Below are 21,625 nucleotides of genomic sequence, written 5' to 3'. Positions count from 1 at the left end.
TAACATTTTAGGTTTTATCAGACCGGACTTAGTATTTTACAGTTCAAAACAGTATAATTTAAAGGTTTATGTTGTTATAATTAAGGTTCATAACTGTCACCGTAAAAAAAAAATCTGTTAAATTTATGGTAAAAAAAAAAACCTGGCAGCTGTGGTTGCCAGAAATTTACTGTAAAAAAAAAAATATGGTAGCAACATTTTAGGTTTTATCAGACCGGACTTAGTATTTTACAGTTCAAAACAGTATAATTTAAAGGTTTATGTTGTTATAATTATGGTTCATTACTGTCACCGTAAAAAAAATTCTGTTAAATTTACGGTAAAAAAAAACCTGGCAGCTGTGGTTACCCGAAATTTACAGATTTAACTTAAATTTACAGTAAAAAAATCATGTTTCATTAACCGATATAATGTTAATTTACCATTAATTTACAACAAAAATACATCAAATGTGAAGTGTCACGCAGGTAATTGTGGGAATGTCAATTTACAGTTTTTCACTGTAAATTATACAATGAGTTGTTATATTTTACTGTAGAATTACATTTAAATGTACGGTTAGATCTATTATAGTTATTCACCGTATATAGTATGGAAACTTCCTGTAAATCACTTAACTGTTCTTCACCGTAGCATTTTTACAGTCTTTTACTGTTCAAATCACAAACATTTTTTACAGTGTGGAATAAAAAAGTTTATTATTAAATATTATTATTATTTATTAATACATATTTTATCAAAAAAGCTTTTGTTTTCTTGTGTACCTCTGTCCTTCTTTTACATGCCAATTATTTTGATACTCCAATACATTTATGCAAATACATTTACACATTTAGTGTAGTTGAAATGTCTAAACACTTTGTTTTACTGTTATTTCTTATTTATATTTTATTTTTTTTCAAACAAACTCCTTTTGTTTGTGCCTCTGCTGTCTTTTTTTAAAGGCCACATGGCTTGACATTAATTTAATGCAAAGACATTTATATAGTGTATTATTATTAATTATTAGTAATATTTAATTTATTTTATCACAATATTTTATTTGGTTTTCGTGATTTTTTTTTTTTGTGCATTTTCTTTAATGCTTCATAAAAAGTACATAAAAAGATGACAGACAACACTATCAGACATGCTTTCATGTAAATTATAGATAAAGTCCAATATTTAATTAGCATATTTAATTTAGATTGAAATGAAGTAAAACACATTGCATCGTATTTTAATCAAGGCAGATTAAAAATTAATGTGATTTGAATGAATCCAATCGAACTGAATCAGATTTCAGATTGATCTCTATCCCTTTCTCCTCTCATTAGTATGCATCCAGTACTTTCTGACCTATTAAAGCCATTTGTCAAATAGCATGCAAAGCACCAACTTTCCAATCAAGCCTCATTTAAATGCATTTTGACATCTGTTTTCCCAGATATCACACTGGCGGCCAGGAGCCTGACAGTGAAGAGCACTATAGAATACTAATATTCCCATGGGTAACCCATCACAAACACACAGCCAGCCCTATCTGTCAATGATAACGTACCTGACAGTTACACACTGACGGCAGAGAGTGTTTGATTCACATCAGTGTGTTTGTTGTTTGTCTACCATCTCTAAATCGACAATACCACACAACACACAATCTACCTTGAGCAGTTATGGCTTGGTTTTTGATGCTGGAAACCTTAACTAACATTATAAATGCACTTCAGGGAAAAAGTGTGACGCTAATGTGCCTAAACTGATATCGGTACAGCTGGTCAGCAGTCAGACCACACATGTTAAATGTGCTGTCATCCAGTCGACCGACTTGTTCTTGTAAAGAAGCTTTCTGGCCTTTGGTCAAAAACCTGCTTTCCATCCTTCTGTCTTTCCATATCCGTCATCCACTCTCTCTTCTCATCCATTTTGGCCTTATCAATATAAATCTGACCATCTGTGTTGCTCAGGCGCCCCGTCTCTGCCAGAAGTGTTAAACTTATGCATAAATCAGCTGTGCCTCGTTTCTGTTTGCAGATTCCTCTAAGCGTTCCGCTCTTCCTGAGCACGGAGAAGCTGAATTTATCACGTTGGTAATAAAAGACAGGTGGCTGCTTTAGTTTTTGGAAAAAACACACAAAGACACTCACACTCCCCAACATCGGGTCACATTGCATCTGTTCTTTGTTTTGAAATCAGAGATGCAACATTTTGGCAGTGTGCATGATGCCCACGCAGCGTTTACAGTGCTGCTTCATTGTGTTCGTTATGTTAATTTTTGTCAAAACTTTGGAAGCTTTTCCAGCTAAAGCCAATGAGGGCTTTGTTTTCACAATCAGCCATTTTTATTGTATTAGATTACACTCTGTTTTTCCAATGAGATGTTTCCAATAAAGAGTTTTGTATGGAGCTTAAACTGACCTTAGTGTGTTCAGTATGAAGGTCTTAGTGAGAAAAGAAAGTCCAAATTAGGGAATTTGTCATTTATCAATTAGGGGGGCATGCTCAGTATCAGTATGCATCAGTATTATTATTTATCATCAGTGGCGTATCTTTGTTTTAAAAAGTGGGTGGGTTTGTTTTAAAACAGGAATGTGTGTGGTGGTAGTGGGGGTGTATTGTATTTGTATCATTACAATAATAAATGCACAAAATTTATTGACATAGACTTCATGTTTAATATGATAGTTTCATCCTTACATCTAGTATAATACAATAGAATTCCCTAGCATCATAGTATGAACTACTCACTCCACCTTAGTGATTGCCTGGCAATGCCCTAGCAACCACTCTGAACACCTGAGCAAATGCTTGGCAACTAAGAATCACTTCTAACACTTTAGCAACTGCCTAGAAACACACCAACACCACCCAGAATTTCCTACCTACACATTATCAACTGCTCACACCACCTTAGCGACTGCCTGGCAACACCCTAGAAACCACTCTAAACACCTTTTTAAATGTTTTGAAAAAACCCTTAAAAAATACCTTAGCAACTGCCTAGCAACCACTCTAAACACCTTATTAAATGCTTGGCGAACCCCCTAACGATCACTTCTAACACTTTAGCAACTGCCTAGAAACACACCAACACCACCCAGAATTCCCTACCTACACCTTATCAACTGCTCACACCACCTTAGCGACTGCCTGGCAACACCCTAGAAACCACTCTAAATACCTTTTTAAAGGGATACTCCACCGTTTTTTTATATTAAACTATGTTATTCCCTTAACTAAGACGAGTTGATACATACCTCTTTCGTCTCAGTGCGTGCACTAAATCGCTCTGTCTTACGGCGAAACTTTGTTAGCACTTAGCTTAGCCCAGTTCATTCAATAGGGGCCAAGCAGAGAAGCTACCAAACACCTCCACGTTTTCCCTATTTAAATAAAGTTACTCGAGTAGTGTAACTCGACCTAGGACGGTGACGCAAAACAAAACGTTGCGCTTTTCTAAGCGTGTAAAATGGATAACTATATTGTATGGCGGAATACCATAGCAAGTGCTCGGGAGCACTTTGACTTGGCGCAGTAATATCTTTACTCGTGAAAAGTCCTCTCACCGGCCCCCGCTCCCTCTCCTGTGAAAGTCACGTTGGTTCTATTGACGGAAATGAGAGGGAGGAGGAAATGCTTGGCAAACCCCCTAACAATCACTTCTAACACTTTAGCAACTGCCTAGAAACACACCAACACCACCCAGAATTCCCTACCTAAGCCTTATCAACCACTCACACCACCTTAGCGACTGCCTGGCAACACCCTAGAAACCACTCTAAACACCATATAAAATGCTTGGCAAACCCCCTAACAACCACTTATAACACTTTAGCAACTGCCTAGAAACACACCAACACCACCCAGAATTCCCTACCTAAACCTTATCAACCACTCACACCACCTTAGCGACTGCCTGGCAACACCCCAGCAACCACAAAGCATTTGTTGCATCACTTTTGTCGCTCATATTCCCTCAAATCAACAACTCTCATTGGAAATGAATGACTCTATTTTTCCTCTCTCTCTCTCTGGTGCATGACAGCCAGCCACATGATTTTGGGATTTTGTCAGCCCACTTTTCAGCAGTGCCATCGATTTCCTCTCTTTTTGTTCCATTTGTGCCTGATTGGGTGAAGAGGAAGATTTCTGCCACCTCTCTCTCTTTTGTGCTCTATCTTTTTTCTCTCTCTGACCACAGACTCTTCATTTATTTATTGTCTCACTCTCTGTGTCTTTCACACACACACACTCTATCTCATATGCCTCACTCTTCCAGACATACAGACATCAGTATTAAAACAGTTTGACACATGAGATAAATGGCCAATGCTTGTGGTTTAACATGTTACCACAAGTCATCCATTTTCTTTTACAGAAGATGAGTGCGCTAACTTAGAGATTTATTTATTATTATTTTATTTTTTTGAACATCATAATGGCATTATTTTGGCTGTTCTGAAGGCAGTTTTTTATTAATGTCAGAACCTTAGTTTTTCCCCCAAAAAAACTGTGTAATCCATCATTGTACAACAGTCTTTGTATAGAGACTTGAGAGTTGTATTAGTTCACCCCCCAAAAAATGAATTTTATTTCATAATTTATTTACCCTCATGTCGTTCCAAGCTGTATGACTTTCTTTCTTCTGTGGAATACAAAAGGAAAAATGTTAACTGATGATGATGATGATGATACTTTTATGGTGCTTTTTGTCATTTTGGAGCTTGACAGCCTGGATCTTCATTCACTTTCATTGTGCAGTAAAGTGCAGCTAGTGTATTCTTCATTTCTCCTTTTGTGTTACACTGAAGAAAGAAAGCCATTCAGATTGTATGTATATTAAAGGTTAATTATACCTTTAACCCTGTTCTTGCCTATATTATAAAAAAATATTTCTTTTAATTTCAGATTCCATTCTCTCTGGTGCAGTTTCCACTCTGGGAGTACCTAAAGGTATGAATCCACTTTTTTCTTTCACTTGCTCTCATTTTGCTCTAATTTGGCCTCATAATTTCCCTCAAATGAAGGAATAATGGCCTGGTAATGGTCTGACACATTTACAACTCAAACTACACACACTTTGCCTCCATATCGGTTAATAACTCTCTTTTTTAGGTGCTCTCAAAATGACGATGCATTTTATTGGTCGCCCTCACCGGTGGTTAAGCGAAATCGTAATTTCTCACAAACCTTAGCCAAATGTCCATTTCCTTCTTCATTGTCTGGTCTGGGCCACATAAAAGTCATTTTTCTTAAAAAAAAAGGCCCAGTTTGTGAGGATGACATCATGTCTCCAGGGCGAGAGCAGAAAATTCCATTAGCGCTCTTGGCCTAGCGACCAGAGTGAAGCAGAGAAAGAGAGGCATCGGAGGACAATAGCACGTGCAGCTGTGGGCGAGCGTTAACCGCGATTCTCCACCATAATAAGGAGTGTCATTCATGGCCGCCTCTTTGTGACACGTTCAAAGGCATTTTCTCACTCCTTCATTCTTCCATGTTTTCAGCCTCTCCGGCCATCTGTGTGGAGCTGCTGGAATGTGAGAGTCTTTGCTAAACTCTCTTTCAAAAGAGCATGGCTTTGAAAAGCAAGAAAGCGTAGATGAGACAATGGCATTGGATGCCAGTGTTGGTTTTAAACGGCTGCTTTCGCTTCATTGATTATTTCCAAGAATACCACATTCTTTCAATTGCATTCAGTTTTAAATGACCCTGGAAACAAATTTTTGTGACAAAATAAGTGTAGGGTTAATTCAGCTAATGTTTTTTTTTTTTTTTTTATTCAAGACACAGATTTTTTACATTGGACATTGAGGGGCGACCAGGCACCACAGGTACCAGTGGTTTGAAATTAAATTTCAGTGGATTTATATTCTTGGCTATGGATGAGTAGGATTGTCAATTAAAACAGCTATGTATTCAAGGGATGCTTCATCAAAAAATGAAAATTATGTTGTCATTTACATGTATACTCATGTTGTTCCAAACATGTGTTTAGACATTTTTTCCTTCTATGGAACATAAAAGAAGATATTTTTGACCACATAATGGAAGTCAATGGTTACCAAAACTGTTTAGTTACCAACGTTCTTCAAAATATCTTATTTTATGTTCCACAGAAGAGAATAAGTTATACATGTTTGGAATGACATGAGGGTGAGTAAATGATTACTGATTTTTATTTTTATTTTGGGTGAACAATAGAATAAAATAAAAAATCCTTTTTTTTTTTTTTTTTTTTAATTGACAGGAAAATGACATAAATAACACAATATTTAAATTATTTAATTAGTGTTTAAAATGTACTTAATGTACATTTAACTTTTTTTTATAAAGCATTTACAAATTTTGTTTCTTTATGCTTTTGTTTATCAAATGCTTTTCTTTATTAATTTGAAGACAAGTTTAAAATGCAGTTCACTGGTAGGACCAATCCATGAGCTTACATTAAAACATTTTAAGCACTACAATGAATAATTAAACAGTTTTAAGTATGCCTATTTATTTGAAAAGTAATTTACACATTATTTTATTGTCACATTTATCTACCTTATTGAACATAAATTTAATAAACATTTAAAGGTGCCCTAGGATCAAAAATTTAATTTACCTTGGCATAGTTGAATAACAAGAGTTCAGTACATGGAAAAGATTTACATTGAGTTTCAAACTCCATTGCTTCCTCCTCCTTATATAAATCTCATTTGTTTAAAAGACCTCAGAAGAACAGTCGAATCTCAACATAACACCGACTGTTACGTAACAGTTGGGATCATTAATATGTACGCCCCCAATATTTGCATATGCCAGCTCATGTTCAAGGCATTAGACAAGGGCAGCCAGTATTAACGTCTGGATCTGTGCACAGCTGAATCATCAGACTAGGTAAGCAAGCAAGAACAACAGCGAAAAATGGCAGATGGAGCAATAATAACTGACATGATCCATGATATCATGATATTTTTAGTGTTATTTGTAAATTGTCTTTCTAAATGTTTCATTAGCATTTTGCTAATGTACTGTTAAATGTGGTTAAACTTACCATGGTTTCTTACTGTATTCACTGAGACAAGACTGTCGTTATTTTCATTTTTAAACACTTGCAGTCTGTATAATTCATAAACATCTTCATTCTTTATAAATCTCTCCAACAGTGTAGCATTAGCCTGTTAGCCACGGAGCACAGCCTCAAACTCATTCAGAATCAAATGTAAACGTCCAAATAAATACTATACTCACGTTCCGATCCATGCATGCATTATGCATGACGAACATCTTGTAAAGATCCATTTGAGGGTTATATTAGCTGTGATCTTTGTATATGCACTGTAGTATAGTCGAGAGCTCGGGGGCAGGGAGCGCGAGATTTAAAGGGGCCGCAACCTGAATCGGTGCATAGTTAATGATGCCCCAAAATAGGCAGTTAAAAAAATTAATTAAAAAAAATATATGGGGTATTTTGAGCTGAAACTTCACAGACACATTAAGGGGACACCTTAGACTTATATTACATCTTTTGAAAAGACGTTCTACGACACCTTTAAATATGTGTATTATATAAAAAGTGACTTCTATTTTTTTTTATTTATAAATTAATACATAGATAATTATTTTATTTGAATAACTGCAGTGAAAACTATTTATGGCCAATGTATGATAACATTCTGTTTATTACTAGTGTGCTGCTATTTCAGATTCTGATTGGCTTTTATTTTTCATTAGCTGGAAAAAAATCATTCTGAAAGTGGTTCCAACAATATCAGTCCTCTGTGTCGTTATTGTTATAGCTGTTGTGTGGACTTCCCTGTTCAGTTAGAGTGAATTTTCAAACTTTAGAGGTAACATTATAGTTATCGTCGCTGGTGTGAGCAGGCCTTAAGTTGATTTCCTAATGAACCATAAATAGTGAAGTACAAAGTATGTTCCAAACTGAGAAATTCAAACCATTACACCTCTGTTTTATACAGCCATCCTTGTGTCTACATGTGTGTATATTTTCTGCTTGTCACATTCAAAGATCTTTGAGCAGCTGAATCCTTTGCCAGCATTGTAATAATAAATTGTAAATCAGTGAAAAAATCCTTCAAGGGACCAAATCAGGATTTTCTTTTCTTTTTTTAAATTAAAAGATTTGGTGTACTATGTTTGTGTACTGTGTGCATGTTTTTGTTTTTCAGCACATTGAATGCAAATGTAGTGGGCTGCACAGGATCCAAAAAAAGGCTGCAATCTACAAGCTTGCCAAGCATTTCATGTTGAGAAATCAAACCCCAAGTATCACCAAACCAGTTCTCAAGTCATTCGCACCAAAAACAACTTAAGCCCCAGCATCCGAGTGGCAGGCCGCGGTAAACCATCTGTTCTCTCCAGCGTATCCCACAATTCCCAAAGTTTATCTACCAACAATCCCCTAAACTCAGCGCTGCTCTGTTACAAAACCACTGAGCAGCTGTGTCATTACATCAGCTGGCCATTTATTTCCCACCGTGCCCACTCAACTCGACATTTATGTGTCAGTGGATCAAACTTTTTCCCATGATTAAGTGCAAGTGTGTCATGAGTAAGTTTGCTTTGAGTAATTGAAGCTGAAGCGCACATTTGGAGTAATGCCTGGCCAAGGTGGTGTATTCAGGAAAAGACTATAGTAAATAAATCTTAAATTTAATGATTAGCATGATTGGAAAAAGGTCCATTTGTCCGCATAAATGTTTTTAAATTGATCTCAGGCATGTCTGAGGTTAAACAAAAGAGTTAGATGAGTCAGTCTTTATTATAATTATTATCAAATGAAAAGTTCAAGCTATGGTGGACTCAGCTGTGGGTTTAAGATTGCCAGTTGGAATAATCAAGCAAGTCAGGCTCTTTCTTTACCGTTGAACTACCCCATTTCCCATTTAGGCCCAAAATATTTCACAACTACCTGCAACTCGCTCCTCATCCACTGCCTACTGCTCAGAGCATGTTTAACCTCTAGACATCCTCTCTCACTACACCTTTACTCGCATATCTTCCGTAGCTGCCAGAATCATATTAAACACACTGTTCCTGTCACACAAGGCTGCCAGTGCCTGGCTCGCTGCTTCTCACAGTCCTTTATTAAACCATACAACCCACCCTGACCATGTCAGTTTATCAAGCTCCCCATCTTTCCACATGAAAGGAGCCCACCTGCTCGGGTCTACAAATGTCTCCATCCATGACCTTTCAGTGGTGAAACAAACTCATTCATATGAAGACCCATGCATTTCAATTTTTGTTCATTTTGATTTGAATGTGACTAAACGCGGTGTTGTTAACAACCAGGTTGTTTTTTTTAAATCGGCATGAAATGAATGTTTTTTTAATGCATGTTATTGGTCTTATTTTTAACAAATTATCTGTTTGTTTGTTTGTTTTTTTTTAACTCACCTCAATTTTTATGATCACCTCAATCTTATGATGATATGACAGACTTCTCTCTGGTGATGTATGCCAAACTTTTGCCCGTTTAACACTAGAAGTCCCAGAGAGCAGCCATTTGGCTTTTCTACCTATAAAACCCGCAGGACAGCCGATGGGCTGGAAGTCTTTAGGCTAATATCCTTAATCAGCTGTGAACAGTTGCTTTTGTTATGTAAACAATGTGGGGCCATGCTGAGCCACTTCAAGGAAACTTGTGTTTCACTTTGCCATCTTAGGGAGAAATCAACACACATGTTTTTTTTCCTTTGTTGCTGAGATCTATTGATAAAAATAGTACAAAATAAAATAAAGAAACCAACCATTTGTACACATATTTACAAATAATATTAAAAAGTGAGTGAGTACATTCCAGCAATCACTCACAATCCTGGCACTGCCTGGCAATATATTATAAATACATTTTGTATATATTCATTATATATTAATCTTATATTTGAAATACATCATAAGTCCATTTTTAAAAGTGTTTGAAAGATGGGTTCAAGTGTACTACAAGTGGTAACTAAATACATTTTTCTATACAGAGATAGTATGTTAAAAACACATTTTAGTTCAAATTCATGGTGTCTCAAAATAGCACAGTTGAGTACACTTAGATGTTCTTAAGATTATCTTAAGAAGTACTAAAGAAGAGCTTTTAGTATATTAAGTACAAAATAAGTGCATGGAAATAGAGCACTGGACATTATGGAAGTGTAAAAGTGTACTAAACTAAAAGTGTATTTTACTGCACTTTTTTTTTCACCTGGGTAGACACTCCAACACTTTCCGTTTGCATTAAGATTATTTTTATTACCACACTGGCACTTTGATTTAAGATTTTTTTTTTTTAATTTACTTGAAATAGGATAAAAAATACTTAGTATGAAAAGCATTTTTGCAGTGTGAATAAGTGAGTTAACTTTTTAAACATCACTTGCACTCCCTCATTTCAGGGTTAACATACTCAGAGTTTTCACTTAACCTCCTTTCTGAAACCGGCCCATGGTCAATCAAGTTCTCTGCTTTTAGCAGCCCTCCCTCCCCCACACATACAAACAAGCCACCAGCAACCATTCACACACACACACACACCCAACCCCCCTGCAGATTGCTCAGGTAATGACCATATTTACACATGAATTGATGCTAATGATAGCCAAAAGACTAGCCAGTTAGCATGCACTTGGCTAAAGGAGGGTTACAAATCTCTGGGACTTCTAGTGTTAAACTCCGCCCATGCAAGCTCGCGTTTATCTTCCTCTGTTTTTGAGTGCAATGGCCACACTTCAAAATCCAAAACAACCGATATATGGGACCAAGTCCCTCTCTTACTTTATTTTTTCTTTTTCGCTAATGCGTTACATCACAATATGGCAGAAAATCTGCCACTACTTCCATTTCATTGTGACTTTAAGGGCCTTATCATGCACCCGGCGCAATGTGGCACCAGGCGCAACGCAAATGTTTTTTGCCAGTTTCAGCCCAATACAGTTATCATTTTCACGTCCTGTGCCACGTTATTTAAGTAGCAAATGCATTTGCACCCATCTGTTCGCCCATGGGTGTGCTGGTCTGAAAACTAGGTGTGTTCAGGCGCATTCTTGGTGTGTTGCTATTTTGAGGCAACTGAAGTAGACTGTACCATTGACCAACTGAAACCTGGTCTAAAGTCAATGCCGCATTTTTTTTTTTTTTTGTTATTTAAAGAGTATGTTAGTAATATGCGCCTATAGGTGGGTGCACAACATGTGTTCACTATGCTTATTACACACATAGAGACGCACAGCAGCATGCAGACATTTTTAAATATTAATAAATATTCCTCTCTGGAGAAGCGTTCAGCTTTTTCGCTTGCAAATTCTGCCATGTAAATAGCGAATCCACCATGGCGCAAGTGCAACTGGCTTTTAAAGGGAATGGGAGATTAAACTCAGATTGGTTTATTGCACATTACACCCAAAACACACCCATTACTCATTAAGAGAATAGGGACAACCCTTTTAGACCATGCGCCAGACACGCCAACCATTTTTCCCATCGTTAAACTAGCAAAAGTGGATTCAGACATGCCCACCATGTGTTTAGATAAAATAGGGCACTTAATGTTGAATTTTGTTGAACTCTTTCTCATCAACAATATTTTTTTCATCGACCAAAATTATAGATAAAACACTAAAATGAATGAACATGACATGACAAAATATTTACTATATTTGCGTCAATATAGACTCATCAAGCTGTTTCTCTTCCATGAAAGTAGTTGACAAAGAAGAAGACTGTAGACATGCTAAGAAGATTTCTAAGCAGTCTAAGAAGAATACATGCTAATTTCCACTATAGTGCCCACATGTAGCAACATTGAGATGGCAACACATACTTGCATTGCATTATGAAGGCATTCTGACATATTTTGGAAGGCAACGACATGTTTTTGATGTCATTTTAATGATAAAATATAATCACAGTTAAATGTAATACCTGTCTTAGTGCCTAATGTAGTTCATGTCAGGTACATCCTGGCATGTAGTGCAGTGGTCAATCCGTTTGTTTTGAGGAGAACTTGCTTCCAGTTTGTTTTCAGTGAGTGTGACGAGGAGGAATGGATGTTGTCCAGCACAAGCTCTTTGAACTTGAAAACAAAGACTCTTCCTTAATCTGACAGCTAATGAAACACACATGATGTACTGACGAAGAGAGCATTTATGTGTGTGTGTTCTTGTGCACAGAGTTGGAGTGGATCATTCATAATTACTTCATGCTGTTCTTCAATTGTTTTCCTTTCTTAGCCATCAGATGCTCCTGGTCTGAGGCTGTAGGAAAACTCCAGCAATTATTTGCAGCCTGGCTGCATAATAACTCCCACCAAACACAACATTAAACCAACAAACACGTGAAACTCCCTCCTCCTTTCTACAACGGTCCTCACACACACATTTCTCTTTAACTTACCACATTCCTTCCCTCCTACTTCACCTCTTTAAATACTAAGTTCAAACAACAATTAGCCATCCTAAAATTAGTACAAATTGTGCAAATGACTGAGATCCTGTCAAACCTGTCTTACCTGTCTCAGCAACACAGTAGCTCTGTTCCAAAACATAGTGAGCTGCCTGACAGCTTTGCAAATGCTCTTCTAAAAGGCAGCAACATTGTTTTACAATGTTGGCTATAACGAGACATACTTTGTATATCTCATTATAGCCAAACATGAAGGCAGCATTAGATGTATGATTTCCAGAGAAGACAATCCTAGAATGCATTGCAACTAAAATATGCAAAATGTAGTATCATTAAAAAGTTTGAAGTCTTCCTTTTCTTCCCATTTTTTTTTTTTTTTACAGTCCAATACTTTTATTTAGCATTAGATGCATTAAATTGTTCAAAAGTCACAGTAAAGGCATTTTATAATGTTAAAAAAATAAATAAATTTCAAATAAATGCTGCTGTTTCCACAAAAAGGATCTGAAGGATCATGTGACACTGAAGGCTAGGGTAATGGCTGCTGAAAATTTAGCTTTGCCATCACAGAAAAAAGCCCCACACATTTTAAAATATATTAAAATAGAAAACAGTTATTTTACATTCTAATATTTCCACAATATTATTGTTTTTACTGCATTTCTGATCAAACAAATACAGCTTTGGTATTATTGCTCCATCTGCCATTTTTCGCTATTGTTCTTGCTTGCTGACCTAGTCTGATGATTCAGCTGTGCACAGATCCAGACGTTAATACTGGCTGCCCTTGTGTAATGCCTTGAACATGAGCTGGCATATGCAAATATTGGGGGCGTACATATTAATGATCCCGACTGTTACGTAACAGTTGGTGTTATGTTGGGATTCGCCTGTTTTTCGGAGGTCTTTTAAACATGTATGTAATTTCCATGTACACAACTCTTGTTATTCAACTATGCCAAGGTAAATTAAATTTTTGATTCTAGGGCACCTTTAAAGGGGGGTATCACACACAGTATCTCATGTTAATCTTGAGTACATATAGGGTAACAATGCATCCTTCATATCTCCGAAAAGTTTTTAGTTTTGTCATATTTATAAAAGATAGATACGCTAAACTGAGTCTTTCCGAAAAAAGCAGAGATCCTGAAGGCGTGTCTGCTGTCAGTGCTGTGGGCGGAGCTAAAAAGTCACGAGCACGTGCAGCTTCTGCCTAGAGATCGCATGCTAGCTGCGACATCATTATAATAAAAAGGGAACAAAAACATTTGTGTTGTTTACATTATATGCACTTGCGTGGCGATTTCCAACAAAACGCAGACATCGGTGACAGGAGCTGCGTCTCATTTCGGAGACTGTGTCCTCCGGAGGTCGCATTTGAAGGCTGCATACGTCATCAAGGATGCCTTCTTTATGAAAAGTAACCGTAATAAAATTGACTGATATTCATTGTGAGGAGTAAAATACTGTAATTTCTTTCTAACATTGCAATCTAATGCTTATTTTTCTTAAATGAGACTGCCTCAATGATGTATGCAGCCTTCAAAGGGTGCAGCCCCTGAATTGGGACACAGCCAAAAATCTCTCTGCTTCCGTAACCCGAACGAAGCGCGTTGATGGGCATGCTCTTGCTCTTGCTCTGGGTGATGTGTGTGTGCGCGCGTATCAGGGAGAAGTGCCTATACAAGGAATTCTGCTCTCTTTTGACATCATACAGTACACATTTGAAAAAAACTCTCTGAATCCTGTACCGAAACTGGAAGAAGTGGATTTAGCACAGAAATACTCTGTCATACGTCCAACTCATGTTTTGAAACTTTGGCCATGTTTAGCATGAGAATGCATCTCTTTTAACAGTGTTAGAAGTCAGAATGCATGAAATAGCATTAACTAATTTTTTTTTTTAAATGTTTATGTTCACCAAACTTTAAACAGTAGCATAGAAAGAAACGTTGATTATACACATGCTTAAATTTTGTTTAATACCAAAAAATAATACAAATACAAAAAAAAAACTAAATAAAAATTGACCAGTTTGCTTTATATTCTGTGTGCTGTGTACTTTCATGTTAGATTTTTTTTTTTTTGTTAGCTTAGCAACATGCTAACATCAAAGTTAATTGCATGCCACATGAGATGCACTCGATAAATAGTTATCTTTGATCAGCGCTTCAGTGATTTTTATTTTATTTTATTTCTGTTAGGAACACTTCTTTAGTAGACATAACAGTAGATGACAGATAAGCAGCACACTAGGTTTTGGAACAGGTCTAATATCTTAGCCAGGACTAGTATTTCCCCTTTTCACCATAATCTTCCATCTGTGACACTCATCAAAGCTCAATATCATTTTCCCCTTGTTTTTTGGAAAACTCTAAACCAGCATGAAAGACAATGTGTTTTCCAGGGATTGATAGAGTTAACATGTGTGTACAATAGCACTGAGCTGTGGAAGTCAGAGAAGATTTCTTTCTTTCAAATTTTGTCACTGTTCCTTGTGTGGAAAATGAGACTTTTGACATCATACCGGAGATGTGGACATTAGGATAGTTGTTCTGTTGAGTTCCCATACATGTAAACCCAAGGGATTTGGGTGTTTTTTTTATGTGACTGATAAATGTAATAATCCCCAATTCTCTCTCCCTCTTTCCCTCTGTAGGCCGTGTGGTGGAGGAGGCAGGGGGGACGGCTGGACTCTTGGCAGGCAGCAGTGTGCGGAGCTCTCGCAGGTGTGTGGGATTAGCCTCGGCACAGAGGTCTGGGAAAGAGAGCGAAGGAGAACGAGAGATAGGGAGTTGGGATGGGGTCCAACGCCAGGAATATCCAAACTTTACCCAGCCACATTCCTTTTTAATTCCACACAGGTCAAGATGGTCACATAAGGTTGTTCATCAGCTGGTGTGCACCAACAGAGAGGCACAGAAATTGTAATTGTAGGTGGAGAGTCAGTAGAGGAAGTGTGCAACATTGACCTTTTATTGCCCCTGCATCATGCTCTGTAACTTTCGTAGCTGTGGTCAGCAGTCATTGAGTCAGAGTTTATTCTAAAGGAGCTCAAGTCTTGCAGCTGTCTCATTCCCCAGTCACCACTCAGGAAAACATCTTCGTGATAACTCATCAGGTACTGGGACACAATGGAGGGATGAGGATGCTTCACCTAAAGGGGAAAGATCATGGCTGCCAGCCACGCCACCTGGAGAGTGATGTTGGATTCGGATTGTGTGTGCACATGTGCTGCTTTGGCACAGAAATATCACTTTAGGTGGATTGCGGTCGTTGGCGTCATTGTGAAATCACCCAAATTTATTTTCCAAATCTGTCTCAATCCCCATTATTGTGATCTTCTTTTACTTTTTTAAAGAGTGTTGTTCTAGGTTCAGTACAATATTGGGCATACAATACAATTTCACATGTGTGACTTGCTGTTGATTACCACTGAAGGCAATTTCATCTCGTCCCTCAGGAAACCAGCAAAAGCAGCCCCTACAGTAATTTGGTTACAATGAAAGGCATTGCTTTTTTTGCAAGTATAGCCATGAAACTTAAAGGGTTAGTTCACCCAAAAAATCACCTTTGATCATCTTCAGAACACAAATTAAGATATTTTTGATAAAATCTGAGAGGTATATGACTCGTCCATAGACAGCAATTTAATCAACACTTTCAAGGTCCAGAAAGGTACTAAAGACATCGATAAAAAAGATGATGTGACTGCAGTGGTTCAACCTTAAAATTACGAAGCAACGAGAATACTTTTTGTGCACAAAAACAAAACAAAAATAATAACTTTATTCAACAATCTCTTCTCTTCCCTGTCATTATCCTTACGCAGTTGCCGCAGTAAGCACAGTGAAGGTCTTCCGTGTTTCCGTCCGAACACCGGCTCAGTATTTGCCAAAGTTGCACACGTGAGCTACACGACGCATGCGTGTGATGCTGAAGCAGGACCTGGGCAATAATGAGTCTGTGTTCTGACGTAGAACTTGGAAGCGCTGAACGTAAACAACGTATTAGAATGACAACGAAGACGAGTCATATACCTCTCCGATTTCGTCAAAAATATCTCAATTTGTGTTCCGAAGATGAATGAAGGTCTTACGGTTGTAGAACGGCATGAGGGTGAGTAATTACTGACAGAATTTTAATTTTTGGTTGAACTAATCCTTTAAACATTATGTGGGTTAACATGAATCTAATGAAGTAGAATCGCATGTTAACCTTGTCTGTCCAGAGTTATTTCCTATTATAGATCCTCCTTCCATTACCATGATCATGTAAAGCTGATGAATCTGGTAACTTCTGCCTTATATTCACAAGAAAACTTATTTTTTCAATTTGGCAGATGCTTTTGAATTGAATTTGTTCAGGGGGAAATGAGTTAAAATAGTCATGAAGGAAATAAATTGTAAGAGAAGTATTTTTTTCCCCCTTTTATTCATTATTTTTTAAATTTTATGTATTTAAAATATTTTATTTATTTATAAATTTGATATATTACATTTAAATTGTATTTATTTATTTGTTTATATAGAGGATTCAGTCAAGTGCTCAAGAAATTGCAAAAGAAAATGGTGAGATACTCTGCTATTTGGGTAGGATTGAGAAGATCTTTCAGCCAACAAAGAACAAAAGAAGAGACCTCAGTCAGGGAAGCTCCATATTTATTTTTGACAGGAATGAAATACAAGTGCATTCAGTGGATTGTACTTTTGTTGTTTAACAACATTTGTTCAATTGTTCAAAAGTTTTAAAAGTTGAGTTGTGAAAATTACATGATCTAGGACTTTTATACAGTGAGTGCCATTGTAAAGACTGCGTCTTTCCGTCACAGCCTCATATTCATCTGCGTTAAATTCAGTATGGTGTCCAACCTCACTAAGGTCTACACCAGGGTAAAACTGTTTATATTTATATAATTATGTTGGTAACACGTAACCATAATTTATGCCAAGAAAATAATCTCAACTGCTACTAATGGTGACAACTTTACTGCTCAAAATATTAATTTTTTTAGTATGGAAGAATAAACTTCCATTGTATACAAGTTTTTGCTTGTTTTTACAATCTGAGTTACGACTCAAAATTATTTTCTGTGGTAATTGACAGCCTGTTACTGGAACATTTCTCTAAAACACATCACTTGCATTTGGGACACCTTTAATTGTTGGTTAATGAAGTGAAATTAGGCATTATGGGAGAACTAGTGGTTTATTTCAGTGTTGAGAAGAGCATGTTTAAAGTTTGATGCTGTTGTTTGTCCGAACCCTTTTAGAGACGAGAGAGAACCTCTTTCTGTTCTCATTCACGCCAAAACAAGTTTATGAATGTGCATGAATGTTTACTGGTTCCTGACAGTGCCAGGATAGTTTGAAAAATTCTCTTTTTCTCCAGAACGTTTCCATCGGGTGATCAGTGCTGATGTCATGCCACATATTTACATTTATGCTCGGTGGTAATTATAATATGATTAACACTGTAATTAGTGATTGTTTGTGTTTATGTGCTGATACATATGCACAATATGTCTCTCTCCAGGTGGAATAGCAGCGTTCGTCACAACTCCACTGGATGTGGCGAAGACTCGGATAATGTTGGCTAAGGTGAGACTTTGAAACTGTTGTTTAAATCTGTCTCCTGATGCCTCCCAGATGGAGTGCAAGGTGAGCAAACAAACGGGCCTAATGTAGACAAAAGCAACAGAAGAGAGAGAGTGAAGAAAAAGCCTCAGTAGACACACAGCTTGATCCAATAGCAGGGTTATCCAGGGACGCTACTGACGCACAAATGCACTCCCCCTTACTGTCCGCTGTCCAGTCGAGACTCAAAACAGACAGAGCTGTGTATGTGCATGTTAGATGTCAGAAGACGTTTGTATATTCAAGTGTAATTTCCAGTTGTCTATGGACTGGAGCGGAACTGTACTTTAGAGCTGCAAGGCTGCAGACTTGGTATCTGGTGCAGATGCTCTGTTCCAAAATCTAGGCTAAGTTTGATGCAAAGGCTGTTCCAAAAGCTAAGCAACTTCAGCTTCTGCCAAATTTTGGCAAAAATCTAAAGCGGCATTGTATGTAACAGAGAAGGTAATCCCAGAATGCACTGTGACAAAGTAAAAAAACAAAACAAACAATAATATTGTTGGCGATTAAACTTACTGTGTAGAAAAAAAGTGTGAAGTCGGCACACCACGGCTCCAAAAATATAGAAATGTATTAACAGACTCAGCTGACATTCCGAGCATACAGGCTCTTCATCAGACAAAGAATACCCTTTGTGGGCTCTTTTGATTAGACCAATTACCTCCCAGACCAAACCACCCACCACACCTTAGCAACCACATTGCAAAATCTTGGCAACACTCTAGCATCCGGACTGGGTATCAATAGAGATTTCCTGATACATTTTGATTCTGATGTACATGCTCTCAATTTGATTTAATATTTCTCTTTGATTTGATTCCTATTCATTTTTGTGTATCTATTATACCTACCTCCATACAATTTAGTATGTGAAAAACAGTACACAAAAAGAGTAGTATGTCCAAATTAATAGTATTCAAAAAACTGTAGGCGAAAAGTACCTGCATGACCGATTAACATAATATGATATCCGGGAGAGGAACTGATGCTGTAAGTCACATGGCAGTGACAACATGTCAGATTTAGTACATCCAAATTTCATCCATACTACACACATTCATACAATAGAACATACTTTTTTAATGGCCAAAAAGTTTCAAAACAAATGTAGTACCTACTAGACAGTATGCGATTTCTGATGCAGTTTTAGACAATTTTGCCCTTAAAGGTGCTAAAGAGGATGTTTTGTTTTATACATTTTTGCAATATTACTTGAAACTGTCTTTACTAACTGATAAAAGACTATTTATTAGGTGCACTGAAAGGAATAATATTAATAAACATCATCTGTGCACAAGGTAGGGCCTTAAAAACATCAGCCAATCGTTTACGCGATCATCGTGTAAACGATTGCCCCGCTGGCTTGTCAATCACTGCCATTATGTTTCTTGTGCGAGACGTGCGCAGCTGCACGCTCCAGTAACTTTCCACACTCCACAGGCACCGCATGCAATGTTTTTGTCAGGAGACAGGAGTAACAATTGCAGATTATGAGTTACCTGCGGTGAGTCCGACATAATGAATCCAAAAAACACGACACAGCGAATGCCAGTGGTAAACACTCATATTTAGCATTTTAATTTTTAATACAGGAACATATTAAAACAAGAATGGAAAGATGCAATGTAATTGTGAAGATACAGATAGATACATAGTCTTTGCAATGAGGGGAACCACACTCAGACAACGCTTAGACAAGTCTCTGTTAACATAGTACTCTGCAATTTGGCCCGGCCTCAGTGAAAAAAATAAAAATAAATCTGTGACATTTATGGTGAAAAATAAATAAAAAGATTTGGTTGGCAGAAATTTACCATAAAAATATAGCAACATTTAAAGTTTTACAGGTTGAAATTAAATTGACAGTAAATTACTAAAAATCTGTTTTTTGGATCGAGCAACTAAGCTGTAACAAGGCGGGACACGAGGTCAGATCCATTTGCAAGCTTTATTTAAGCAGAGTTTGTGGTCAGACAGGCAATGCTAGAACAACAGCAAACAGGTATGGCAGAGAGCAGGCAGAATCGTAGTCGAGGAAAAGGCAATGGGTCTGGGCTGGCAGATAACAATCATAAATCCAGGAAACATTAAACAGTCCAAAAGGGCAGGCAGCAGAGTATCGTACACGGGGAACAAACAGGATCAGAAACAGGCAGACAGACAGGGTTGATAACGCTTAGAATTGTCACAGGAGTAAACAAGACCTCGCAAAGTATGACAGGATGTGAGTGGCTTAAATAGTCCAGATAATGTGCTGCAGCTGAGTGTGGTGATTACTGATTGGTGAAGTAAGTGCAGGTGATTGCCAGGGAGGATTGTGGGAAATGTAGTCCGGGAATGACTGAGAACGTGACATAAGCGATGAACATGCCTTTGAAGAGTGCAAATTGGTGTGCAGCGGCAGGTTGAGGAAAACCATGTACAGTCGTCTTTGTCTCAAAATTGTTTATTGTTAGTAAATCAAACCAGTGACTAAACAGTCAACTTCTCATTGTTTCTCCTAGTAGGATGAAAATAATGTTATTTAAACTGTCATTAAATTGTACATAGAAAGCGATTAAGCTATCGTGAGTTTATCAGTGACTGAGTTCTGAACTCGCACCAAATCTCTTATTGACATTATGTTTGCACTGTTAGTTATGATGAAAGCATTCGTTAGTGTGCAGAAATCATGTTACAATGACGAGATCACTGCTTTCATGCGTTCAACATGCTACATGCTCATCGCTGCAACCTTTCATACCACAATCTTTTCTTGAAAACACTTTTCACAATAAGTAAACCTTGAGAGCTGTAATAGTAAAAACGTGCTAAAAGTTTTCGAGAGAATTCCACATGTAATACTTGCTATTTCATATGCAAAGATGTTAGCCAATCACAGCAGTGGGTGTTTACACTAAAGTCTCACAGCAGACACGCCCCAAAACAGCATTCAAATAAGAGGGCTAAAATCAGGGTAGGAAAAATGCCTTTTATGTCTAATAATTTTTGATGTAAAAATCATACTAACATTATAAGTGAACCCCAGGAAACATTATAAAACAATAAAACAACACAGTTCATGACCCATTTAATATAAGGAGGTTCAGAGTAATATACAAGTGTAATATTTTTACATATAGTAATATACAAGTGTAATTTTTACATATAGAACTTCAAAGGTACAGTAGCACAAACGGTTTAATTCTAATGGTCAGAGAAAGAGGATGGGAATGGTCAAGAAAAACTACATTTATACTTGACAAACATTATAAATGGAGTTGATTTTGCATTTGAATAAAATGTTGGCCGCTTTAAGAAGTAGAAATCTTAATGAAGGGTCTTTTTTGCACCTGTTTCCTCACTCCATTGGCTGAGAACAATGATGTGTTTTGCTGAAGGTGTCATGGTTCAGGTCATCACTTCAAGTTGTCTTGTGTTTGCCCAAATCTCTCTCTCTCTCTCTCTCTCTCTCTCTCTCTCTCTCTCTCTCTCTCTCTCTCTCTCTCTCTCTCTCTCTCTCTCTCTCTCTCTCTCTCTCTCTCTCTTTCTTTCATTTGACCAATCAAAGAAATTGAGACCTCATGTTCAGGCATGTCTGCTTTACTGTGTGTTTTGGCCTACAGACACTC

At 37.2% G+C, this 21,625-nt stretch overlaps 1 protein-coding gene across 4 annotated transcripts in view; it reads left to right on the top strand.

Moving 5' to 3' along the window:
• slc25a26 (solute carrier family 25 member 26) overlaps positions 1-21,625 on the top strand; it is a 69,059-nt gene that overhangs the window by 37,202 nt on the left and 10,232 nt on the right. For 2 of the 4 annotated variants that reach the window (XM_067388339.1, XM_067388338.1), the window contains 3 exons: positions 4,888-4,932; positions 15,038-15,107; positions 17,914-17,978. In XM_067388339.1, coding sequence (XP_067244440.1) covers positions 4,888-4,932; positions 15,038-15,107; positions 17,914-17,978 — 180 coding nt within the window. Of the gene's footprint in view, positions 1-4,887; positions 4,933-15,037; positions 15,108-17,769; positions 17,831-17,913; positions 21,526-21,625 lie in introns of those variants that run through there. The other 2 variants (XR_010895339.1, XM_067388340.1) reach the window with 2 other exon arrangements.

The sequence above is a fragment of the Chanodichthys erythropterus genome, chromosome 6 (genome assembly GCF_024489055.1).
Source record: "Chanodichthys erythropterus isolate Z2021 chromosome 6, ASM2448905v1, whole genome shotgun sequence".
NCBI classification, from domain to species: Eukaryota; Metazoa; Chordata; class Actinopteri; order Cypriniformes; family Xenocyprididae; genus Chanodichthys; species Chanodichthys erythropterus.
This window is presented reverse-complemented; position numbering and strand designations above follow the sequence as displayed.